The sequence below is a fragment of the Passer domesticus genome, chromosome 12, assembly GCF_036417665.1.
Source record: "Passer domesticus isolate bPasDom1 chromosome 12, bPasDom1.hap1, whole genome shotgun sequence".
Classification (NCBI taxonomy): Eukaryota; Metazoa; Chordata; class Aves; order Passeriformes; family Passeridae; genus Passer; species Passer domesticus.
The window spans coordinates 8442523-8469290 of record NC_087485.1 but is presented as its reverse complement, the minus strand read 5'-3'; the positions used below and the strand labels follow the sequence as shown (position 1 = coordinate 8469290).

The window sequence follows — 26768 nt, the reverse complement described above, 5'->3', positions numbered from 1 at the left end:
ATCTAGTGCCATTTTGTCCAGAAGACTTAGTGCCTCTCCTGCAGGTCTAAATCTTGCTGATTTAGAGGCTGAAGCTGAGCACAGGAGTATCTCAAAGAAATATCCTCACAATACAGGGTTTATCCTCAGAAATATCCTCAGAATTACAGGGTTAGGAATATTTCCCAGCTGAGCACTGTTGTTAGTGCTGCAGCCACAGATGCTGAAATACCCCACCTGGAATCTCTGACTATCCATTGAATAGAGACTTTTTGAAGGAGGCATAGGAGTTCAGGGGCAAGTTTTATTCACTAGCAACAAATTCATTCTCTTCTGCCCTCACAAAGAGCAGCTAAAATCTGCTGTGAGTGTAGAGCGGCTGTGCAGGGGAGAGAACACGGATATAGCTTTTTAGACATAAATCCCTAAAAGGATGCTTTGTGCTGGAGCCTGGGGGGCTGACCTACCCCCACCCCAAAAGTGACCTACCTCCACCCCAAAACTGACCTACCCCCACCCCAAAACTCCCCCCTTGCTCTTCGGGCTGCGTCCCCCGCGGACCCGCCCGCTGCCCGCCGAGCGGCTGTGCGAGGAGGAGGAGGAGGAGGAGGAGGAGGAGGAGAAGGAGGGGGAGTCCCGGCGGCGGGATGAGGCCGGGCTGAGCGATGTGCGAGCAGGCAGCGCGCTACTGCCGGGCCGGGGTGCAGAAGCTGCTGCGGAAGCCGGCGCCGGCGTTGCGCGGGCTGGACGGGCTGCTGCGCTGGGCGGCCGGCAGGATGGGCGACAAGGGCCTGGCCGACAGGGAGCTGCTGGCCCCGGGGGCCGCCGCCGCCCAGAGGAAGGGCACCTCCGTCATCCTCGATGTGAGTGCTCCCCGCATCCCGCATCCCGGCTCCTGCCTGCCCGCGCCGGCAGCGGGGATGCTCCTGCCCGGGGAGTTCCTGCCCCGGTGCTGAGCTGCCCGGGTGCTGAGCTGCCCAGGGATGCTCCTGCCTGGGGTTGCTCCTGCCTGGGGATGCTCCTGCTCGGACCCGCCGGGCAGGGCTGGAGCCGCTCCTGCAGCCCCCAGCCGGGTGGGCGTGGGTGTCCCGCAGCCGCTCGAGCCCTCGGGATCGCTGTTATTTCCCGGGTCCAGCATCTCCTGGACCAGCTGAGCAGGGGCTGCAGCGCGGTGCTCAGCTTACCTGGATGCTGCACCGCCAGCGGCTCGGCACCAGGGCTGGTCTCGCATCCTGCATCCTCGGCCGGCCGGGCATGGGATGGGCATGGGGTGGGCATGGGATGGGCATGGGGTGCAGCCCAGCTCCTGCATCTCCCGGGCTCCCTGGGTGTAGGGGTGCCCAGATTTAACAACTTCTTTCCAGAGCCTGTACCCCTGGGCTGCCTAGGCTGCGGGGGTGCAGCCCGGGTCTTGTCCCGGTGCTGCACAGGCTGTCGGGGTGGCCTGCGCCCCCTGTCCCCCTGCCCTGCACTCTCTGGGACAGCTGGGAGAAAGGTTCACCTTGGTTCTGCACCTTCTGGACCCGGCTGGGCATGGGGTGCAGTGTGGGTGCTGCACTTCCCCTCCCGAGCCCTGCACCGTTTTTTACCGGATGGGCACGGAGATGTCGCCTGTGTCCTTCTCCTTGGCAGGATTCTGAACTCTCGGGGCTGGCTGGCACTGCGGTGCCCTGTTCCCTGCACCCTCTGGACGGGCTGAGCGTGGGTGTGCACCTCAGTTCTGCAGCCCTTTTCCCAGGTCCTGCATCTGAGGATGCACTGTAGGTCTTTAATCCTGGTTTGGGGGGCTGCTGGGGATGTGCTCAGTGCCTCGATTGCTGTATTTATAGACATTCTGATTAGGGAGCTACCGAGGCTGTCTGCACTTAAATGAATTGGGAGAATGGGGTGGAATCAGCCGGAGTGCAAATGGTGTAATTACAGTCTTTTTGCAGCATCCAGTAATTAAACACACAGATCCTCTGTTTTGCTATCTCCTAGTTTAAAAAAAATAAATTAAAAAGAAGTAATGAATGCAAAATAAACTAGTGAAGCATTGGCTGTAGTAAAGGATAACTCATGCTCTCCTCAGAGATAGGATAGGCAGTAGTAGCTCTTCAAGGCAAGCCCTTACGTTTTGTAAATAATTTGCTGAGCCCGTAGGCACTAGCGTGGGCTGGAGAGTCTGAAACTCCTTCCAGCTCTGAGCACCCTGAGCTGAGAGGCATTTTGATTCCCCGAGGAACTGTTGTCTCTAGAGGGTTGCCAAAAGCAGCTCGGAGAGCAGAGCACCTGGTGGATGATCCTGCCCGTGGAAGGGGCTGCAGGTGGGCAGCTGCAGCCTGGGGGAGCGAGCTTGGGGAAACAGAAAGGACAAGTGCAACACACACCCTTATGTCTTTTAAGTTAACTTGTTCAGGATGGAGTTCCTGTTTGTTTGGGGGTTTTTTTTCCTATTTTTTTATTGTTTTGGTTTTGGCTTGCTTTGTTTTTTAATCTGTCCTGAAATTGCCAAAATTTTTACAATCATTTGGAATCTGAGTTTCAGAGCACGAATGCAATTAGGAAGCAGCATTCAATTTATGTAAGAGATTTCCTGAGTTAGGAGTGTTTTGGCACCAAAATGGTGTCTTATCCATTCAATTTTACTATCTTTAAGTGATTTTTTTTTTTTCACTTTGAGCTTCGAGATTAGGAAAAGAGCCATGAACTTTCAGAATGGGAAACACAGTAGAGCATTGTATTATTTCAGAGGGAAGTACAATAGAGCTGGGCGTGCAGTTCCTGATCATTTTTCCCTTTCACAATGGTACTGGGAGCCCTTTCTCACCTGCTCAAAGTAGAAATGGATTCTGGAAATGTAAGATTTGAGAGCTTAGGGTTTTTTTTCCCCCTTCCTTTCTTAGAACTTGATTTTCTCATTTTTCTCCAGGCACAATAGCAAAGCCAATTGAAGCTGTGGCTTCGCTGTAATGGGCTCTTCAAGTGCACTGCGAGACCCCCCTTTCATACAAAGGGTTTAAACAGGGAACACCTATTTAGCTTAATTTTCACACATTAGCATGAAAGTAACAAGCATCCCACTGAATGCTCAGGGATGATAACCTGTTTTCCATTTAACTCCTTCACATTTTTGCTGATGGATGTGCTGGGGAAGCAGTGAGTCCCAGCCATGCAGCAGTGCAGCTTCTCCATGGGGGGGGAAGAAGTAAAAGACCTGCAAGATTTTATGTTTAGCTAACACGTTTCCATGAGCTGGTGTGCTATGTGGGCAGTTTCTTGGGGGCTGGGGGAGGAGGGGAAAGCTTGGGCTTGGTTATGAATTAGATAAAATGGTTTTGACACTAATAGTACCTTAGTCACTCCTTCTTCCTCTTCTGGCTTTCTTTTAGTTCATCCATGCCCAGTGTTCCTGTTCTGACTCCTCCATGAGAATGTCTGGAGTGTCAGAACAAACTTCCCTGTACTCTTTCCACCAAAGAAACACAACTGTGCTGTTGTGGACAAAGCTGAGGGCTGAAAAGGAACAAAACACAACAAGGGGCTAAGATGTCTTCTGCCATCAGCCTGGCTACTGCCACTTGGAGGATCTTAACTTTGGGCTGGCTTCTGTGCTTTCCTTTTACTTTGCCTCTGGCCTTTTAGGTAAAGGATTAAAAAGGTTGAATAGTGTTTACTAGTTCAGCTCGAATGAATGAATGAATGAATGGTCAGCTCTTACAACATTGGTCAAATCATCATAAGGGGTTGAGATTGGGCAAGGGCTCTGTACCCATCCTGTGCTCACCCTCAGGCACCTTCTCTGGGTCTGCTCCAGCTGCAGGAGCCCACGGCTCAGGGCTGGCAGCATGTGCAGTCTGCAGCAGGAATTCCCACTCCCAGCACAGGATTTCTGACGCTTCCTGCACCCACCAGGACAAACCCCCTGTATTAAAAACTGCCACAGAGCTGCTCCAGCCCACAAGAGGAGATGGTGGCATTTCCACTCTAGAACAAATCCTCAGTGTCCCAATGCTTATGAAAAGGAGGATATATTATGTGGGTGAATATTCTCTGTGGGTAAGCCAAAGTGAGATTGTATTTGCTGAGTGTGAATGAGTGCATGTGCAACACAGAGCTGAGGTGGATGGCCCTGGAGGTGAGGAAATGTCTGTGCAGGTGCTGTTCTCTCTGGGAGCACTTCAGAGCTGCCTGATCTGCTGTCCTTGCTCACCTGCTCCTGCCAAAAGCCTGTGTTGACAGCAGGGGTGTGAACTGCAGAGCACCTGAGGCCAGGTCAGTCACAGCAGCTGCAGGTGAAGATGCTCAGTCTTTTTCACAGCTCATCTCCTGCTTGGCATCTAAAGTAAGGATCAGCCTTGGTTAGGAATGGGACTGGGAGCCCCAGGCTGCACTGGCCTCCCTGCCTCCTTTATTGCCAACAGGGACTAAAGGCATTGATTTTTGGCTTTATTTTAAATACTCCTGAAGAACAGGATTCCATTCATTTCAAGCTTTCTGTTTTATCCACCCTGTCTTTTGCTGAAAACTAATTTTGACCTTTATCTGATTTTTTTATTCTTTGACAGAAAGATAATTTCAAATCCATCTCTCATTCTTACAGCTTCTCTTGCAATGTCACTTATGTGGCCAAATCTGGTTTGTGCTTCTTCAGCCCCATGGGATTGAGTGAGGTGTCTGGTTGTGCCAATGGTGCATTTCCAAATGTACATCCAGAACTGCCATTTCCACCCGTTCTGTCAATGACAGATTTCCAGTATAGCCCTTAACAGGAAGGCTCTTGCAGCCACAAGAATCCCAGGGTCCCTTCTCACTCCTCTTCTGCTTTGACCTTTTTTTCCTTCTGTATCCATTTTGTTTGTTGGGGTTTTTTCCAAGGTTGCTTCATTCCCCTTCCTTTGTCCTTGTTTACCTTCTCCCTGTGGGTGAACTGGGAGGGCTATTTTCCTCCTCCTTTATCCTCCCTTTGTGAAGCCCATGGTTTGATATCTTCCCTTGAGCTGTACCTGCAGGCACAGCTGGAGAGGAGGGCCAGGGCAGGCCAGGCTCTCTTTGGTCAGGAGCTGCTCACTGCCAGGTACAGGATCACACAGGAGAGCCCATCCCTTCTCCTCTGATCTCCAGGGCTTTGCAAGTGGGTGCTCAAAACGAAGCTGAACAGAAAAGTAACTTCTAGTGCTGAACATCAGCAGGTCAGAACATCAGATGCAGCTCTTACCTTTCTCATGAAACTTTAATTTAGGACAGCTTGGTGAAGTCTAAAGAGAAGGTAAGAGTGAAAGCAGAGGCTGGGACATGGTGTCAGCTGCTCTCCTCTTGGGGAGGAAGGGAAAAAGAAAAAGGATCTGCTTTGAAGTGGGAAAATGTCCAGAGACCTGGAGCTCTGCAGCAGCTTTATTTTGTGGGGAACCAGTGCAGGTGGGACAGTATTTCTACACCAATGGCATATTCCTTACTGAAACCCAAAATAAAACCTTTCTCCTTGCATGGGGAACACTCATGAACCTCAGGATGTCTAAAGACATAGTCTATAGTGACAAAGATCAGGTCATTATTTTCTCACATTTTCACCAGAAATAGCAACAGAGAGAGGCTGCAGGAGAGGAGATTGCTACTGGTGCCTCAAGTTTGAGAGGTAAAGGCCACACCTGATATAAAGCCTTGTCTCAACTCCAAAGGAAGTGTCAAGACTTGTAGGGAGAGGAACAGAAAGCCAGGACAGGAATGCAGGAACATAGTATGAGGATCAATAATATTTTTAGGTCTATGTGGGTCTCTGGATGCCTTCTCATCCATAGGCTTTCCTCATGCATGAGACATGATTATGTTTGTCCTCTATTCTGCACCCAGATTATGATAGAAAACAGAATTTCAGCTCAGCTGCTTCTATTTTAAATCAACATCTTATTAACCTGGTGAAGGGATTATAAACTCCACAAACCTTTAATAATTCTTGGGCTTCTTAGGTGAGTGCTATTGTGAATTTAATAAAATTCGTGAGAAAACCTTCATTAAGCAGCCCCCAGTGTGGCATGTTCTCATCCAGGAGCTTTGAGAAGGCAGAACCAAATGTTTAAATTTGAAAACATAATATTTTTTTTCAAGTTTATTATTACCACCAGGGTTTTGAATTGCTTACTTCTGGCAGTTAAATATCTGTAGTAGCCATTTGAGAGTATAGCAAAAACATACATTTAGAGAAAACCTATTGGAAATCTTGACAAAAGTTCTTTGCTCTAGAGAAAATAGTGTTTATATTCATCTAAAGCACAGGTAAATGGGTTAAGTATGCCACAGACAGCAAACTGCATGCATTGCCTGTATAAATCCTATGAAATGGGTTAATGCCCATATTGTGGGCATCCTGTGGGCTCGCTGTGACTTACCCTGTGCTCCAGGAGCTTTGCCTAAAAGCTTCAAAGCACAGCTGATGGGGGAGATGCTTGAAGTGGATAATTCTCAGTTCCCACCTGAGATCCTGCTCTGCCCCCTCGGTGGGGAGCAGGGGCTGATGGAGGAGCATCCCTGGCCAGGCTGAGCGCCGCTCCGAGCCCCTGGGACACTCCTGGGCCACGTGCAGCACAGCAAGCCAACTGCTGCCGAGGGCCTGGCAGGACAGGGCACTTCTCCATCCATATTTCATTAGCTCCTCTCTCGCTGACCTCCAGAGCTGCTGCCTGGGCTGAGCCTGAGTGGCTTTGCTGCTGGGAGGGGATGGAGCTGCTGGCAGAGCGGCCGCGGGCTGGATGGGCTCTGCAGCCTCTGCCTTGGGGATGACACAGCAGCCTCACTGGTGCTCCCTTCCTCTGGGGCTGTCACTGCCCCCAGCTCCCTGGGAGCCTGGCACCATTATGGGTTTGCCCTCTGGCCCATAGGGAAGATGTGAGGGGCTGTGGTTTCCCTTCCATCCCCAGATCTTACAGCTTTCCCTTAAGGAAAGCCCACCACCTCCTTCCCACGGTGGAACAACTAACCCAAGACCTGAGCAGAGGGTGTCTTTGGGCTGTGTGGGGGAGGGCACTCTGCTGAGCCAGAACATAAATCCCGGGTCTTCACAGCAGCAGCATTTTTGGCAGCACTGCCAAGCTATCACAGACTATATTACATCTTTATCAGCCTCCCGATGCTCATTCCAGAGCTCATACCTTGATGCAGTGCCTGCCTGTACTGACAGATGACTTTGTCTTAAATTGTTTTTTCCCTCCAGGTGTCCTAGTTTATTTTTTTTTTAATGTGTGCAAATTTTAGGTGGTTCAATTAAGTTGAAAGAATAAATCCTGCTCATTAGCAATAAAAAAGCCAAGCAGCTTGGTCTTGTAGAATAAACTTTGATAAGTGACACAGCCGATGTGATCTTTCATCAACACATCAACATGTTCATTTACTAATAGTCTGGAAGAGTTAAAGCCCTAAAATATTCACATAGTGAAGCTGGATGTAAATACTTCAATTTCTAAACATTTCTTCCATTTTTTTTCCCTGTTGCTCCAAGTATTCCTTGCAAGATAAACAGCTCCATGGAGCAGAGCACTGCAGATTGAGCCTTTCTTCCATTTTAATCTACATTTTGCTTATTGGTTTTGCTTTCCCCTTCTCCCTCTGCCAGCTGTGCTTAGTGGGATGGTGATCTCCCGTGGGACCTTAGGACAGGCATTGCTCCTGCTGTGTTGGGCTGGCTGTAATACCTTGGTTTCAAAGCAGTGGGAAGAGCAACAGAAGGGTGTGTTGATGAAACGAAAAGCCCAGAAATAATCAGCATCCAGGAAGAGAAGAGCCTCATCTGGAAGTGCCCATGGGGAGTGAGGATTTGGAGTGTCCAAGCCATGAAAAGAGGAATATTTCATACAGTGGGCAGGGCACACTGGGCACAGGTGAGGGATGTGTGCTAAAGCCACGCAGCTTGCTGGGGTCCTGCTGGGATTTATTCCTTCTTCCCATGGACAAGCCATGACTGGCTGGCCTTTCAAAACCCAAATTTAACATCAATGAAATCTGTAAGTGTGGAGAGAGGTTGGATTTTCCCTCCCAAACCTTCTAATTGCTCCAAAAAAATGCAGGTCAGCACAGGAGGAGTTTTGATGTGGCCACAAGCTGAAATCCTTGCAGGCGGTTTCTGTGACTCCCAACACTTTGGTTTGGCTCAGGCAGAGGGGTTTTGCCTCTGCTAAAGTACCATAAAGTCCTGCTTTGACTCTGCCCCAGGCTGCATAGCCTCACAAGGACTTCGGACAAAAGAATGATTAATGTTCCTTAATTAAGCCATATTCAGTGAAATAGCATATTCTGCAATTCAATTTGTCTCTTGGGGCTCTTGTTTTGTGCAGCAATTTCTCTTCTGGTATTTTTTTTATTTAATGGTTTTGTGACCCAGAAAATATGAGATTCTATTTTATGGCTGACTCTGATATGTCTTGCTGGTGCTTTTATTCCCTCCTCAGGGAAATTTCTTTGTACAACTAAAATCTCTGTTCTTGCTCAAATTAATAGGGTCAGGACTGAAGAGATGATGAGAATATTTTACCTTTTCTGCCCATGTTAATTTTTTGGTAATTTATGGCCAACCTGTGCTAGTGGCCATTTTTTGGCAGGCACCTGTAAGTCTCCAGCCTTTGCACAGGCCTTTTGCTATTAATTGCATTTTGTTGGCAAGATCAATAGAGCAAAACAGCACAGCCCTGGAGAAGGAGGTGAAGGATGTAATTTAGGGATGCAGAAGTCATGCAAAACACAAGCAGGATGGCAGGGGTGACAAAGTAGAAGTTATGCAAAACAAAGATATTGGGCTTACTCAAAAGAGGGGGGGGTGTCAAAGAACAGCCACCTACAAAGGACACCAGATGTTGAAGATGGACCCCATAAGAGGATTTTTAAGAGGTGTGACTATGTAAAATGAAGTAATACATATGCTTCAAGCAAGTGGGGTTAGCTAATGAATGTGTAATCAGTGTGTGTGGTTAAAAACTCAATTAGAGCAAGGGCCCTCCAAGTGACCAGCTGATTTTGCCATCAGTGTTAGGGGAAAATTCCTCAGATGGGACTGGTGAAAAAATTGCAGTTGTGTCTGCTCTCTTTCTCCCTGGCAATTCTACAGTACTACACATTATTGCAATCATTTTCCTTCTGAAATGGCTATTTGATTCCTCTCTGTGGGCTGTTCCTCCACGCTGTAGTTTTAAGTCTAAATATAATCTCCTTCCCACGCAGGAGACTTGCTTTAAAAAAATGTTGTAAATAATTTTTTTTCAGAAGTGCAGAGCTGTGAAACTAGGTTTAAGAGATTTTATTGACTCCAGAGAAATTGTCTGGACTGCACAGCTGTTGGGATTTTTTTTTTAGTGTGTGTTTTTCTGGTGTTGGATTCATGGTTTCAGCTTTCTTAAGTGAGGGAGGTGCTGGAAGTGCTAAAAGCATTTCCACCAGTAGTGCCAGGGGGGAGATGAGCTGAGCCTTGGGCAGGGTGAGCTCAGTGAAGCCCCTGGGCTGGGTCTTGAGGGGCTGGAGCACCTGAACCTGCCCCGAGTGTGGGGCTGAGCGTGGTCCTGGTGCAAAGGGCTTCACCCCCATGCTGGACAGCCTAGTAAACACATTTCTCTCTCTCTTTCAATTCTAGATTTTCAGAAGAGCTGACAAAAATGGTAAGTCTGTGCATTCATACTTCACATTTCTTGATTAGACTATTGCCAGTATTACTATTTTTCCTGATAGTAACATCCAAGTGTTTAAATGTTGTTCTGTTTACTGGGTCTGATGCTGATACACTCGAAGCATCAGAAAAGGATTTGTTGGGTTTTTTTGAAAATATATTCTTAGAGCAGAAGTGATCCTGGTATGTAAGTTGGCATGGCACAATCCATCAGATTAAGAGCAATTTCACAAAAACAAGATAAAAATAAATCACAGGTAAGTGATAAATGAGGATCCACCCCTTGGTAAGCTTGAAGTAGCTTTGCAAAACAAACCTAGTTTGTGAATATTAATTGTTCAGTTCCTGAGGGACTGGACCCACATGTCAAAGAGAAGCACACATTGATGTGTGTTTTCAATCTGTGCCTGGGGAAAGCTGAACACCTGCACTGAGCCCAGTCAAAGTCCTTACATTTGGAATAACTTGGATGAGTCTTCATTAAATGGCATGGAAAGAGAGAACTGGAAAGATAGCAAGCTAAAGGAAAGAAGAGTCAGTGGGCCCGACCCCAGGATCTTTCCATACCCTGAAAAGCAGTTTTATCTTCGATAAAATCCCAAGAGCTAGTATCTATTCTTTCCCTGTTGTACAAGAAGAAAGTTAAATGTGCATCAAAACTCTGTGTGTTTGCAGAGGGACATGTGGGAGGGTTGTGCAGAAGAGCACAGGGCAGAGTTTGGTTGTTCTCCTCCAGCTTTAAAGGGAGATACCTGATTTCTGCTGGTGCTCATAGATGGGTATCCTGGGTAAGGAGGGTGCTGTCAGCTGGCTCTAAATAAGGAGTAAATGCCATGTAACTGTGAGCACTTGGTTATGGCAACTGACAGAGTAATGAGATACTGAAGTTTGCTGCTTAGAAAAGCTGAGCAATTGTGTGATGCAAGGAGAGTGGAGAGGAAAAACTAGTTTATGCTCTTGGCACCAGACTGGCTGACTTCAGAGATGGTTCTGGGCAGGTATTTGAATTTCCAGGGGTGAGAGCAGGGGCTGCACTTGCAGGGGGTGAGATCAATGCCACTGAGCACAGGCAGAGAAGTAAATTTGTCCTGCCTCTCCTGACCCTCAATGGGCACTGCAGGGAGGACAGCTGGCTCTCTTAAAGAAGGCCAGATGCTCTTTGCTGAGGGAGCTTTCTCCATCTCTGCTGCCACTCTCACTGCTTGCAGTGCAGGGGACCTGCAGCTCCAGTGTTTGGGAGCACAGTGGGTGCTCTCCATGGCACCTGCAGCTCCAGAGTTTGGGAGCACAGTGGGTGCTCTCCATGGCACCTGCAGCTCCAGTGTTTGGGAGCACAGTGGGTGTTCTTCACAGGAATGACGCTGCCCTTCACTCTTTGTGGAACTGGGCACAGGCTGGCACAGAGCAGCTGGAGCTGTGACTCCTCTCCCCCCAGGCTGGCTCCTGTAAGGTGGCACTCTGGAGCACAGGCCAGTCTGGGCATCCCTGCTCTCAGTCCATGGAGCAGGGACTGTGACCCCGGAGCTGTCCTCTGCAGGACTCTTCATCCCCCAGGGGTTCTCCTCACATTTATTCAGATGCTGCTTTTTCCTTGGCACAGCCCTTGCTAGCCATGCTGACCAGTTTCACCAGCCATTCGTATCTGATGAACTCTGGATAACAGAGTTTGCCACTCATTATAATCAGCTCAGTGTGTTCCTCTGCAGCCTTTTGGGATCACAGCTCCCCACAGCCCCTCTCCAGCCTCCTGCAGCTCACAGCAGCTGCTGCAGGAGATGTGCAAGAATATTTCCATTGGTACAGCCTCTCTGAAAACTAGGGCTCAGAGGTTTCCAGAGCCAGAGGTAATATCTTTGTATTTCATATCCCTGGGGATCTCTTTGTCACAATTTCTCTGTGACATTCTGGACTTTAATTTATTGATTTGTTGAAATTCAGCCTATTCATGGCTCTACCTGTTACAGCTCTAAGGAACAGTGGAAGCATCAGCCTGCTGCTTTTATGTCTCACAGCAGGTGCTGTGCACAGCCCTCTGAGGAAAATGAAAATCTCACACTTTCCATTTTTGTCAGAATCCCAGGATGGGGCCCTGAGCCCTGGACAGACTGTTAAAAATACAAGTCCACAGATTACCAAAATATTTCAAGCTGGTCTCCACAGCTGCAGAGTTCCTGGCAGGGGCTTTGCTCTTCCAATGAACCAGCTGAGATGGGTCATTACCTGCCCAGTGCTGTGTGCTGGGGCCATACTGGGGAGAGCTCCCCTGGCAGGGAGTGCTGGCAGCTTTACCCAGAGCTGGCAAGCCTTGCTTTCCTCAGCTGTGCCAAAGCCACTCTCACAGACCTGTGTAGGAACCCTATGGAAATAGGACAGGGAAAAATCTGAACAAAACTTTGGCTCTTGACATCTGGTTTAACTACAACATCTCATTTAACTTTTTCCATGCAGAGTTCAGAGTGTGAGAGGCTTACCTAAAAGGCAAAGGAAGGAATTGTTAGATTAAGGAGTAGTCTCATTTATTGTGCAGTCATAAATTTGGAAATCTTTTCAGGATCTTGATTTTTTCCCCCCCAGCCTGGTAAAAATGGTACATATTGTGTTAAAACAGAGAGGCTGGTGCAGGCACGGTAACTATGGAGCCTGATAGCTTGAATTTAAGAGCATCTTCCTCCTCCCCCTTTCTTCCAAACCTTCTCACATAAATTGTTAATTTGTGTAAAATTGGATGTTCTTGCTGCAAGATGCTAAACCATGTTATTTCCCCTGCCATGTTCAGGTGCTTGTATTTAGGTGATTTGATTCAATGCCTACATGTACTAAAGGGCTGCTAATGAGGCAGCTCCTGCTTGTTAAAAAACATCTTGGTCTCCTGCTCCAGAGAAGTGAGAGTCTGTCAATAATGTGAGCTAAGTTCCCCAGTGACAATATCAAGTAGTTTTGTAACTATCTTCATGATAAACTCAGAAAATGGTCTGCATAAGACAGCTGGAAATGCTGAGCAAATTGGAGATAACTGGATAAACTGACAAATGGTCTGAAAAAGGGAGAAGGGCTGGAATGTAACCTGAGAGTGAATAACTCTGTTAGATCTAGTCATGCTTTGCAGGGGCATGGCTGTTAGTCATTCAAAATAATCTTTTTCTTTTGTGTAGGAGTATTTTTTCCTTTCTCTGCTAATAAATCCACCTACTGTCTTGTAATCCTCCCAGTCCCAGTAAACAATACTTAATCATTTAATTGGAAAGTGCTGGGGAAAAGGAGGCATCTTGTTTTAGGCTGGTGCAATAGAGCTGTCAATCATCTCAGTTATCTATTGTGTACTTAATCCTCTCATTAGAAAGCTGCTAATCAATTAAATAGCCCAGGATTCTCTTTGAAAGATTAAAAGAATTTTATTTTAGCAGAACTGCCAAACTGCTAACAATTCATTATAGATAAGCATCTTCCCAAAAACTGATGTTTTATCTGGAAATCTCCAACTCACTGCAACTGCCCAGCCCCCATGCCTTGAGTGTAACTAAATGCAAAGTGCAGCCAGTTTTAATCTCTGCTTTAGTTTGGCAGTTTTTGCTGTAATTATTACATCCTGCTCATGGCAATGGCCATCAGTCTGACCCATCCACAGGTCTGACTTCCCAGGCAATGAGCTTTAGGTGGTCTGCCCTGGAAGAGGAGAAATGAAGAAGGAAATGTGCCAAAACCTTGGCATATGGTTATAAAACACCTACAGAAAGTGGCAGGAGGAGCTGGCAGTGCTGCAGTATTTCACCTGATAGTGACCAGAGTTAGTATTGTGGTTCAGTCAACCTGGCATCTTCCTCTTGCTGCTGTCCTGTGATTTCTGTACCAAGCCCAAGCCCAAACTGTTCTGGTTCTCCCTTCAAATTATATCCAGAGAAGGATGGGAGTGCAGCCATTCAGTGCACACTGTCCTGAATAGCTTCTGTTATCAGAAATTAAATACAATGAAGAGTGAAGAAATCCAGAGTACAAATGCTGAGAGGACTTGTACTGAGGAGTTTTCAGTTGATCTGAATGATCAGCTGAAGGCCTGCAGAGGATGTAGCAGAACCAATAAAGGGGGGGGAAAGAAAGCATGAATGAAGCAGGAATTGGTATTTGGAAAGGGCTTTTTTGGTTAAGAGCCATGAGGGCAATGGCATTGTGCCCATTCCTATCCCAGTAGGGCTTGTCCTTTAAATAGCTGCTCAGAGATTTCTGTTAGTCACTTAAGAGCTCATTAAATGAGATTTATGCTGCTATTCTGTGTAAGGAAAGGTCTGCACATCCCAGTGCTACAAGTCGCATAGCAAATTGCACTTATTACAAATTACAAACCATGGGGGCACACAGAGAGCTCCTGACAAGAGAGGAACATAAACAGCTTTGCACATCAGCATCACCAGACTGGCCAAGGAGCCTGGCCAGCTGTGAGTGGGGCTGTGCCCTTGTGAGGAGAGGGAGCTCTGCTGCCTACACAAAACTGGCACTGCTGCTCTGCCTGGTGGCTTTGTGGCCATGATGCCACTGCTGTCCTGAGGTATGGGGACCTCACAGGCTCCAAAAGCTGGAAAAAGGCAGAAAAACAAAACCAAACAAATGAAAAGCCCCAGCTTGAGATGTTCAAAACTCAAGTTCTTCATAATGTTCTGAGTGTCACCTGAGTAGAAATCAGCCTTGTTATCAGCAGTACACAACGGAAGAGAGTGAGGTTTCCCCCATGGATGGTATTTCTCGATGAAGGGATGGTGATGGGAGAGCAGGGAGAGTCCTGGACCTTCAGCACAGGGGAGAAGGCTGAATGAATCCTGGTGCAGGGATTCTCCAGAGGAGCACATGGGTGAAGCTACCAGCCATTTCCAGCCCTTCACAAATGCTGTGTGCCTGTCCTCGTGTTTGTAGGCAGGGACAGTTCCTCTGAGGACTTTACAGATCTGGGGAATTTGCAGGATGTTTAGTGGCAATAACTCTCATAGTCTCACCCACCTTTTCCAGACCCCACTTGGAGAAATTATTTTGATCCCCTCTAGTGAGCCAAAAGTAGGAAGAAAAGTGTGTTTGTCTGTGGATGTGCCTAGAGCTCAAATTCACAAATGCAACCAGACACAGGTTACTGTGTGAATGCTTCCTTTTCTTCCTTTCACTCTGAGAGTGCCTCTTGCTGATCTTGAGTTATTGGTACAGAAACTGGGGCAAAATGGAGTGAAAATGCCTCCTCAGTTCTGGTAGTGTGGGATCACAGAGAAATTCACATAGATGGATGGAAAAAAATTATCACTGGTGAGCACATGATCCAAAGACCCCATTTTTAGCTTGGTAACTGTCCACAAGTTGTTTTTAAGATTTGAAATACTTCTTTTTCCCCATTTCCCCATGAATTTGAAGCCCTTTTAGAAAATACACTTGCACAGGAGTTGAATGGTGGTAAACAACTTGTACTTCAATAATATGGCTTTCAAGGCATCACGGAAGAAAAATTAAGGCATTGTAAGTTTGGGTGCTTTTACTGGATCTTAAAAAGATGCCAAGTTAGGGCACTGATAACTCCAGATGTATATAAATGATATCAGAATGAAAAGACCCTGAACACCTAATAAGCTTCTTGGTGCACACATAATCCTTCCTTCCACAGTCACAAGCCCTGGTGAATTGTGCTTTAACTGTGAGCTCTTGAGTGTTTTGCAGTTCCTGCCTGAATGGGCTATCACTCTTCAAAACCACTTATTTCTAGACCCAGGTAATTACCTTCTGCATGGCTCCTGCTCCTCATGTGCTGGGAAAACCTTGAGCTATTCGTATCCTGCCGGTGCATCTAAATTAAGTCATTAGTTCTCAGTGAGAATATTTATAATTCTTGCATAACAAAACCAGTATTAGCAGCCACCCACATATAAGTAGAAAAACTCAGTGATGAATCAGGCTTTGTAACTATGGATAAATCTGATAGGTCTTCCATGACCAGATGACCAGTCTAAATGTATTTATCTTTGTCTTTTAAGTAAATAAGAAAAGATTTGCATTTAGATAGTCTGGATTTCATGTGACAGTCAAAAAGCACCTCATAAGACTGTGCAGTGACCTTTATTTACAAGGAGAAAGTTTGAATTTGTTTTCAGTTATTTGGACTCCTGTATCATTCCCAAGGTCTCAGTAACGCTTGCAAGGCCTTGCAAAGTTCACAGCACATGATTTGGAAGGGAGGACATCTGCTTGAATTGGGACATGCTGTTCCCAAAATAATAAACAAACCTATCCACCAGATGATGAATTTTGAGATAATGTAGTAATTGTGAAAGGTGGCTGCTGGCCATGCTCTGCAGGCTGTCATTAGATGTGGCCAGTACTTCTATCCACCCTTTATCACTGTGAACCTAGGAAAAGATTCTGTGATTTGATTTTCACTATTGACTGGCTTGAAAGGGCCCTTCCCAGCTGCTCTTGCCCTTTCAGAGCTGCCTTTTTCATTCTTCAAAGATTTGAGGGTATCTGCTGCATGCTGTGTGCAGCAGAAATGAAGAGCTGGGAGTTTTTTAGGATCTGTTTTTTTTCTAAAGTCAGTTCCTCTTACTCGTTAGCAAATTCATGTTAGAATCAAGGGGTGGATTTTTTTTTCCCCCCTGGATTACCTTAATTCTGCAGGGCAGACCTTGAATTTGGTGCACAGGGTTATGACTTTGTTAACAATTGTACCCTCATGTGCTACAGGCTGAGTTATGCAGCAGCCTGGCTTTAATCAGAGCCCACACATGGTTTGCTTAGTGCCAGGCTTAGCCAGAGAAGATTTGAGCTGGGCAAAGTTTGGATTTAGCCCAGAAACCCCCAAGAACTCAAGTCAATGATGTGACAGCACAAAAACTTTAATTTCCACAGCAGTGGAAAACAGCCCATATTCCACCTATTTCTGCACAGCATCGATTTATGGCCCATTACTGTCCAAAATTGCTATTTCTGTTGTCCTGTTCCTGTGGCCTTTTCCTGCTGGGAGAACAGGCAGCCAAAATAGAAAGTACTGTGAGATCCTTCATTGCAGTGGGCAGTGGAGGCACTGCTGGTCTCAGTGTGACCACCACGAGCAGGGAATGGGATTGGCAGGGTTATAATGAGCTGGGAATGTTCCTCTGTTTGAACAGAGTGCAACTGGCGAGCTGACACTTCAGCTGATCCCTGACAGCCCAGGTTCCTGACTGATGTTGTGCAGAGTGCCCTTTCCTCACCATTCAAGGTTCTTTGCAGTGCAGGTGGCCATCTCCTGTGTCCTTGCCCTTTTGCTGTAAAGCCTGCAGCTAGAATATCAAACCTGACTTAAAGAACAACTTAGAAAATCAGCTTTACCCAATATTTGGCTTCCTTCAGGTGTGCTTGCTGCCTGTGGTGCTTGCTGCCTTGTGTCTGTAAAATACATTCAACCACGTGTTGCTGCACTCCAGGGCTGTGCTGGCAGCTCCTGGCTGCCTTTTGTGCCCAGCACCATCCCTCCTCGTGGCTGCTGAGCCTTTCTTTCCACTCTTTCTCAAAAATTCAGCTGCTGAGCGAAGCCCATGGTAAAAGCCATTAACTGCTGTAACCTTCAGGGCTTCCTGACATTTCTGCTTCAGCAGTAAGTGGATTTGGACCTCAGAGTCAGACACCCAAACACACAGAATTTTACACTTTCATATTAGGCTACACATCAGCCCATTAGAAACTCAGATGATGCTGCTGACCTGAAGGGTGATCTTCCTGTGAGCACTGTCTGGGCAGAAGTGTCAGCCCATGGGCCACTGCTGAGCCCTTGAGCCACTGCTGAGCCCTTGGGCCACTGCTGAGCCCTTGGGCCACTGCTGAGCTGTGCTCTCTGCTGGACCACACTGTGCTCAGATGTGGAGGAGCAGACTAGAACAGAGCATTAGAAACCCTCCACCAGTCTGCCCCACACATGGATTTCAGTCTGATCCATCAGCTGAGCCTTCCTGCTGTCTGTTTGTCCCTGTCAGAGGTCCAGACCTGCCTGCCCACGAGCCTCTTCCCGTGGTCCATCAAAGCTGTTGCTCCCTGTGCTCAGTGAGTGCTGACCTGGCAGGGCAAGGAGATGCCTGTGTTTGGGTTGGGCATCTGTTCATGCCCAGTTTATGGCCTGGGCAGTGGGGAGGGCAGCTGTGCTCAGCCTCTGGGGTGGGGTCTGTGTGTGTGACACAGCCTGTGCATTTTCACAGGCAATGCTCTTTCCCTGCCCTATCCACCTTCTCTCTCAGCTCCTCCTTTCAATTCCTTCAGTACAGAGGGCTGGAGACCACCAGCAGCTGTGAGTGTCCCCGAGAGGTGCAGGGAGGGATGAGAGATGCAGGGAAGGGATGTGGAGCAGGGGCTGTGCTTTAGCCTGGCAATTTGGAGCTCAGCCTTTGATCCCCAGGGCAGCGTTTCCAAAGGCTCCTTTGGCTTTGAAGTGCACTGAGTAGGGTCTGACAAACAGTACAACCCAAAGAAGATGGAGTTCATTTTCTTCTTGTGGATTGGGAGATGTGGGTTTTCTTCTGCAAGCCTCATTAGAGGCTTCAGCTGGACAGGAGTAAACGGGATATATTATTGTAAGAGATTTAATGACCATGTTGTGGAGAGTGGGAATAAAGGATTGTGGTTTACCAAGGAGACTTTGAAAAGCTGCTCAATTAGCTGAGAGGATTTTTAAAGATGTTTCTTTCCAGAGTCAAAGTTGAGAGATTTAATTGGGGGCTGCAGAGCAAATGTCTGTACATGGCACAAGGACAGCCAGCAAAGGGCATGATAAAACACTTATGGAGCTATTACCTACTTGTAAACCCGACCCCAAAAATGTAAGTTATTGATAGTGCCTTAAAAGTGGTGGTACTTGCCCTGGTTTTTCTGGAGTATGAGGATTGTTGACCTGCAGTGACATGGCTGTAGGTATCCTGATAGCAATTTCAGTTGAAAACATTATGTATACATTCCTTATGAATACATTCATGTATTTTCCTTGTCGATGGGAATGTGCCCTGACATCTCTTCTGAGTTCATGACGCAAGCCCTGAGCTGATTCCAGCTGCTTGCCTGGGCCAGGTGCTGGGAATGTCCCTCTGGCCTGGCTCAGGTTGGTGGGTAGCACACCTCAGAGGGGAGATAAAGGCCAGGCAGGTGGGCACGCTCCAGAGGTGACAGCCACGAGCCCTTCGTGGGTCTGCCAGGCTGGGCTGCACCAGGAGCACCTGATCCCTGGGCAGGGACAAAAACTGGGCAGGTCTGGTGGGGAATGGGGCACTTCTCCTGCCACAGGGAAGCCAGGAGCTTGTGGGGAGGAGATGTGAGTGTTGGCTCCTGTTCCAGGAGAGGAGGGTATCTGCAGGAAGGTCTGTTCTGCATGGAAATGGCTGCACACGGGAAAGGGAAGGCTCTGGCTTCAGTGGCAAGTCAGGGAAATTATGGACATTGAGGATTTAACAATTTTTGATCCATCTCATTAATATCTCATCTTGCTTTTCAAAGGGAAACTTTTCAAAGGAGATACAGCAAATCGATATTTCTTCTGCTGTTGTTGTTGTTGTTGGTTTGGTTTGGTTGGGTTTTGGTTTGGTGGGGTTTTTTGAGGTTTTTTTTTCACAGATACACAATTTTAAAGTGCTTGGAAAGGACTTTTGCAGCTTGACTGGATTTAGTATCCTGGCAGATTAAATATGTGCCATAACTGAGATTTAAAAAGGCCTGGTTTTGTCCTGCTCCCTTGCTGGGAGTGTCAGTGCCACATTTCCCAGACTGCATTCAAAGGCTGTGAGATGCAAAGGTTCAGTTGGTGTTCAGAGAATCTCCCCTAGGAGGGCTGGGCACAACGCTGCCTTTGGTGGAGAGTTTCTCCAGCCTGGATGTTTTACCTGATCCACCTGGAGCAGTTTGTGTGCTCCCAGTGTGCCCTGAGGGGTGCCAGGGTGCACAAGGACAGTGCACACCCAGGGGGAGGTGATGAGTGTGGGGGCTCCTTAGGATACCTTTGCCACCACCACAGGCTCCTTCTGTGACCCTCAGCTCAGGTTATTTCTCTTGCTACACCACCTAAATCTCACTAAGAGCTTCTATTGCTACTTCTCTTTCTCGGAAGCCAGGCTATCCTATGTTTGCCTTTAATCCCTGGGAAGTTTTCTCAGGGGAAGTGGAGCAGATCTTTAGTGGAGGAAAAGCACTCCTCTTGCCTCTTTGCTTGCATGCTCTCCTCTGCTCTTGTTGCTGTGGGAACAAGGGACAGAGCACTGGGCTCTGGCATCCTTTTTAATTAGGTATCTTCTGCAGATCAGCTGTATTTATTGAAGATTTTTTATTATAGCTATTAAAATTAAATAAGGCAAAAATTGAATCCAGAACAAATACACTGCTGCAAGTTATCCTCATAATGTGCTGGCAATTTTTGCCTGACAATTGTGAGAAAATATGTTCTGGCAGCCTGTGTTCAGGCAATTGGCCAGGAACAGCTATAAATCATGGGCATCTTTTTCTTCCTCTTATCTTTCTCACTCATTTAAAATACCAGATAACATATATGTGAGAGAAGGGTGTATCTTACTGACTTGCATTGGGGAAAGGCATATCTGAAGCTGAAACAATGATACATCCACATCTGCAGCTCCCAGCAAGGATCATCTGAGGGGCAGGAACAGCCAATCTTTTTTCATGGGAGGATGTGTGAGCAAAGAGTAAAATGGGTGTTCATGGGCTGAGAAGCAGCAGCCTGAGTGTCTCTGGTTCCAGGGCTGGCTGCACCCTGGGAACATGGTGTGATACACTGAAAAAAGTCTGCACCACCTTCAGAAAGTTTTAGAGGTGGAAATAATTTGGAATTCTTGTTTGAGTGGAGCTTTGTGTTCTGTGCCCCTGCTGCAGCCCAGTGCAGAGGTGCAGCCAGGAGCCCCAGCAGAGCTGAGTGCCAGCTGCAAAGGGAGATGCTCTGGCAGTGCTCCTGCTGCCCCAGCAGAACTTCAGAGGGCTGCTGCAGCTGGGCTTGGCTTCAAGAGTGGACTCAGCCCGGACCTGGGCTTTGGATCCAGGGTCAGGTCCTGCTGCCAAGCCTCTGCCCTCACTGGGTGCTGGTGCTGAGGCTCCAGCCTGGGATGGGAGTGCCCTCAGCCCCTGGCTGCTCGTGGATTCCCAGCCTCTCGGGCTCCAAGAGCAGCAAGACTCGAAGGCTTTGCTGAGTGTGGCTTTTGGCTGCTTCTGGTGCTTTGCACATCCAGTGGGGGCTCTTGTCCCTAGTGCTCGTGCTGACTCCAGGAGCCCACAGGAGCTCTGCTTGAGGCACACAGAGATTTGGCTGAGTGTTGTTCTGCTGTGCCAGAACCAGCACAGGCTTGGGCCTGGCCTGATAATAAAAATGAGTGCACTGAGACTTATTTTCCCTTCTAAAGGATCTTCTGTCCATTGTGGAGATGTTATTTTTCCAGCTGGCTGGTTTGCTGGCTTTCAAACATGCTACACTTTGTTAAGCAAGGCTGCTTTTCCTCCCTCGCCTTTGTAGTACCATCAGTTGCTGTCTTTTCTCCTTTATGCATCCCTCCCCACCTTCTAAAAGAGATTGAATTAATACTGGCAAAATGCTCAAGATTTATCAAAATCTTTACTGGTGTATTCACATTAATAGGCTCTGCAGTGTAGAATAATAATAATAATAATAATAATAATAATAATAATAATAATAATAATAATAATAATAATAGTATGGGGCAGTCTGCACCCTGGCAGGCAGGAGCAGCTGCAGAGCTGCCATGGCACCACGCTGCCACTTTCTTGGCACCAGCACCATCTGCAGAGAGCAAATGTGCAGCACTCATTAACCCCTGTGACATCCCCATGGGGTGGGATGAGAGGAAAGGAAGGACAGAGGGCAGGAAGGGACCATGAATTAATTTGAAACACTTCTGCCTGGAAAGTTGAGTGGTAGGAAGACACAGCTTGCCTGTCTGGGCTTCAGATTGGAGACCAGAGGTAGGGAATGGGGAATGCATGCCTGTCCCTGGGCTTTTTGAAGCTCAGGCTTTGTCTGTGTGCAAACACAGCCATGTGCAGAATTGTCTTGTTATCCTTTTGTAGCTGGAGTGGTCGTGGTATCAATTCATACGCTTGGTATATGTCAAACAGTGGGGAAAAAAAGTGTGTGCTATAAATGGAAGCACTTGCATAAGACTGTAAAAACAAGATAAAATATTTATATTTTCCAAAGAAAGGAACTAAACTTGTTTCCTCTCTCCTGTATCCTGTAATCTGGTTGTAGGAAAGCAGCAGAGTTTAGATCTTGCAAAAGGTTTTCCTAAGCTGGAACTCAGAGGGGAAAATGGTTTTCTAGCATTTAACTGGGGGAAGAATTAACTGAAAAGAAGTTATGAAAGTGGGGCTGTTCATAGCCAGGAATATTAAATCATCCTATAACAAGAGCAGCATGAGAGAACAAGGTGCTAAGTGCTGAAATCCTGGGGAGATGAAGGGGAAAGGAAAAACCAAGCAGTGGGAGGCGTTCTGCAGAGCACTGTCTGCAGAATTGGCTGGAGCAGGACACAGAGCCTTACAAACTTTTCAAACCCAATTGTTGCTTTCTAAATGAGGTGGCTGACATTTCAAAGGTCAGCAGCCAGGGAGAGGGTGACTGCTGTTCAGCAAATGCAATCCAGCTGTGCTCATGGGGCTGGGGCTGCCCGAGTGCCTGGGCAGACAATTTCTGCAGGTGTTTCCTAAAAAGGCAGATTTGCAATGCCCAAACGAGGAAGGACACCTGGTACTTCTCCCATTTCCCATTTCCCATTTCCCCTCCCTCTATGGGGCTAATAATGGGGCAAGTGGGCAAAGAAGGATGGGAGGTTGAGGGTAGATTTGGGTAGGAGATGTCCATTGGCAGACCAAGGCACCATTTAGGAGCAGAGATACCTGCCCTGCTGCCAGCTGGGGCCGTGGGTGGCACATGTGGCACCTGAGCATGTCCCTGCTCCCTCCCACATATCCCATGTCCCTGTGAGGGCAGGGTGAGCCCTCTGCACACACAGCATTCCTGGCTGAAGGCTCAGGCTGCTCTCAGCAAAACCTGGCTGCAGCTGAAGGAAAGATTTAGCAGGGCAAACGGCTCCACGTTTTTTCAGTATCAAGAGCCTTAAACTCTGGATCACTGGGGCCACTTGCTCCCTTCCCCTGTGCTTTTTCTGAGAGCCCCTTACCAACCTGAGCAAATGTGTTCATACAGCAAGTGACTGGATAGCCAAGGCACTGTGAAAGAAAGCAGTTTTCTTATATTCATAAATCAGTACAGAGCAGGACTGGGCCATTGCAGTACAGCATGAGTAGGGTTCTTTTTCTTTTTACTGTCTGTCTTCTAGAATTTTAGTATTCAAGTTTTAAGCCTGCAGTATGTATTTCTGTGCTGGACTGCTAAACCTTTGAATTGTCAGCATGCTGAGCATTTTGATCCTTTTATAAAACAAGAATGAGGATTAAACCTTTCTCACTGCACGGCTATTGCAGCAGCACTGGGTGCAGATTCACAGAGGCTGAGCTTGCATCAGGAGCCACATTGTAGGACAGACAAAATCCTGTGGGATTTGGGCAGGGAGGAAACCACCCAGCCCATTGTGAGCTTCCTTCTCTCTGCAAAAGCACGTCAGTGTGCTCCATGAGAGAGACAGGCTTGGAATTAGCTTCTCTTTGATTAGGGTGGACATAGAAGGAAACAGCAAATGTTGTGTCATCTCCCACAGCCAATTGTCACCAAGCCCTCAGTCAGCTGTGTCCTCTGACCAGGCACCACAGCATGGCCTGGCCAGCACCCTGGCCCTCGCCAACCCCACTGGTTTTGCCAGGATTTTTGTTTCCTATCTCCTAGATTATTATCTCCTCTTTTTTTTTTTTAGTATATTTCACCCATGGCTTTGTGCATTGAACCAGTCTAGAAATCCAGCCTGTGCTAATAGTTTGGGAAGGCAGGGAATTTTAGTGTGTTTCCTGCAGGCAAAGGAGGGCCTGCAGAGAGCTGTGCTCCTCCAAGGCTCTGATGATGCTTATCTCCTTTCTGGAAAGATTTTTCATGGCAGGTTTGGCACTGACATGTGAGCTGGTAGTGCTGGGAGACAGAAAACCTCTCTGTAAACTGCTGCTTTGATGAAGCTCTCAGATGAGCCTTCTCCTGCACCAGGATGCTTCTTTCTTCAAATGAGTCCAATCTCTGCTAATAAATCACCTCCTCCACTCGAGGAGGGTTTGATCAAACATCACAGGAGATATCATCAAGGGCTAAACCTACCATTTTCTATTCCATTACCTAAAGCTCATAATGCTCAGTGTGTCAGAGAAGTACAGAGTTCCCTCAAGTGTTTCTATTGCCAAGCCAGGCACCCACAGTGAGTTGTCCATTTGCAGAGTGGCTCCTGAGTTTTCTTTCTTGGTTGCTGGGTTATCTTTACTCCTGCTGTAGTACCTCTGTACTCCTGAGCAGAACAGAGCAGGGCTGTGTTCCCAATTTAGGGCTTCTCAGCTCTGGGAGAAAAAAAAAATGTGTTAACAATTTGGATTTCCTATGAGCATCTTGTATAGCATTTCCTGGCATGGCACTTCTGTGAATCTAGATGCTGTTGGGTTCTGGTGGGAGGTTTTTTGGTGTTGTTTCTTTTTTAAAAAAACTGTAAAAGAATTCCAGTGATTTTCTTACCAGAGCCTGGGGAAGCAGAAGAGAGCTCATCTGAGAGTGGTTTACCTTGGAAACTGTTAAACATCACCCTAAGGACTGAGGCCCTGAGACCCACTGCTCTCGTGTGTAAATTTGGTTCTGCCAAAAGCAGAATGGTTGTGTTTTACCCTTGTGTCAGACAGCTTGTGTGCCTTGGCTTTCACAGGCCACATTCCCCTTTTTCTCCTCCTTCCCAGCTGGTTTCTCATGCCAGCATCCAGCTCTTCCCCCTCTTCTCTCCAAACCTCACCTCTGGGCTTCGCAAGACCTTGAAGAGAAAAGAAGAAATGAGAGCAGAGCTGCCTGAGCAGAGGCTGCAGTGCTGTTCTGCTGGGTTTCAGATGCCAGTGTGGGCAGTGCTGCTCTGTGTTCCCAGCTTAAACCTGGGTGGTGCCTTGGGGCAGTTCTGCATCACAGGGTTCTGCAGAAGGGTCTGGAAGCTTCTCCCTGCACTGCCCATGGGATCTGCCTGATCCCAGGTTCTCAGCTGTGCTGGGAAGGGCTGTGTGCTGCTCCAGGTCGCATGGCTGCAGCAGATGCTGCTGAGATGGCGTGGAAAAATTGTGAATTCAGCAAACACTAAGTAGCACACAGCATTAAAAATTCACAAAGACTCCTCTGAAACACGGTCTCCCAAAGAAGCATTTTGATGAGCTGCAGCAGGGCTGAGTGAGTGAGCAGGGAGACTCTTCCCCATGCACTGTGTTAGGAAACAGTCCCATGCACAGCTCATCCCAATGGTTCTCAATTTTCAATGAAAAACTGCAGCAGAGGGTTTTTTCTCTTCCTGTCCTATTTAGGAACTCAGTGACTCGTTCAGGTTTGCTGTGGAAAAGTAAACTAAAAATTGAGAGGCTGTTGTCAGTGTTCAGGGGAAGATATAAGGATTAAACTGAAACAAAACTTGAAGTACTTTAAGTCTGGGATTTTCAAATGTTCCTTTGAAAGTTTTCTTTAAGAAGAAAAGCCAGATGACCCCATTTTTCCCTGGAGGGGAAAAAAAAAAAAACAACAAACAAAAAATCCGACAAACTTGTAGGCATTTTCCCAGTGACTTTGTCCTTCAGATACCCTTTTTTTCCCTCATCTTGGCTTTGGCTAAACTGAAGCAGCCTGGTTGAATCACAGAGTCCCAGGGTCGGTGGCTGGGATGCTGAGCACAGGAGGAGCTGAGATGCTGAGACGGGTGGGTGTCAGAACCCAGGACACCCCTCTGGGTGCCCTGGATGGTCTGAGCCCCTGGCAGGGGCTGGGGAGTCCTGGCAGGAAGCCAAAGACACTTGGGATTTCAATCTTAACCCATGGGGCAAATGACCAAACTTGTGTGAAGAATCACAAGTCACAGAAGTCTAAGTAGAGTAATAATGAATAAATTACTGGGTGAAAAGTGGAGTTTTGGGGATTTTTTATTATAGGGGTCTAGAAGGCAAGATGGAGGGACATGGGAATTGTCCTGTTCTTCTTCCTTCTTCTTCCTAGCCTCCATCTTCCTGGTGATGGTGGCACACTTAGATTGGTCTAGAGTAGAAGCAGTCAGTCTAACATAGGCGATAGGTGCTGGAAAATAATGACAAATAAAGTATATGTAACTTGTAGTATAAAATGTAGACACCAGCCCAGGGGCGGGCAGTGTGCCCTTGACAGACCTGCAGATCAGATCTCTGCAGGTCTGAGAGAAATTATGTTAGATAATAGATAATAAACAACCTTGTGAACCAGAGCCAAAGAATCCCGACTCTTTCTTCGACCACCGGGCTGGGAAAAAGGATAGGGAACCTGAAAGGTGGGGCCAGGGTGCTTCCCTGCAGGAATCCTGAGCTAGCACACGGGTCTCCCTGTGCCCTTTGTGCTGGCACGGGGCTCTGCAGCTCGGTCTGGCAGAGTGCAGGCATGGGCATGCAGGGATGCTGAGCAGAGCCTGAGCTCCTGGGGAAAGGGGCTCAGGGAGCTTCTGCCAGGCAGCTCCTGCTGATTCCCAGTACTATTGTTTTCATTATTGGTTTGTGTTTTTTTCATTTGTACTTTAGTCTCTGCTACATGGGTCACTGCAGAAAAGACAGCAAAATACTTTATCTGTCTCCTCCCTTAACTGGATTAGAGTTCTGGAGGTTTTATAACCTACTTTTGAAATGAACAAACTACAAAAAAATAAACAGAGACACTATTCATGCTGCAGCTTTGTTAAAAGTAGGAATCTGTGATTAAAGAGGTGCTAGTTGAATTTGCTGGAGAAGAAAAACGTATTTAGGTTTTGTTTTTTTCTTTGCAATCTTTTCAGAGCAGATGTGCCTTTCCTGCAGGACTGCTCTGTTCTGTGCTGCTCAGAGGCTTTGCTGGATGAAAGAGTGTAGAAGAGATCTGCATTGTTTGCCTTAGAGAAGTTAAATATCTCTGACAGGGCTGAGACACCCATCCTGCCCTGGACAAATAGCTGGAGACACTGAGCATAGGGCTTACATTTTCACTGTGGAAATAAATGTGGAAATGCAG

The 26768-nt window shown here is 47.3% G+C and overlaps 1 protein-coding gene across 1 annotated transcript in view; it reads left to right on the top strand.

The window, feature by feature from the left end:
* The first annotated feature begins 593 nt into the window (after positions 1-593).
* NECAB2 (N-terminal EF-hand calcium binding protein 2) overlaps positions 594-26768 on the top strand; it is a 73486-nt gene continuing 47311 nt past the window's right edge. Inside the window, exons 1-2 of the mRNA XM_064386687.1 lie at positions 594-842; positions 9569-9593. Coding sequence (XP_064242757.1) covers positions 645-842; positions 9569-9593 — 223 coding nt within the window. The 5' untranslated portion in view covers positions 594-644. The remainder of the gene's footprint in view (positions 843-9568; positions 9594-26768) is intronic.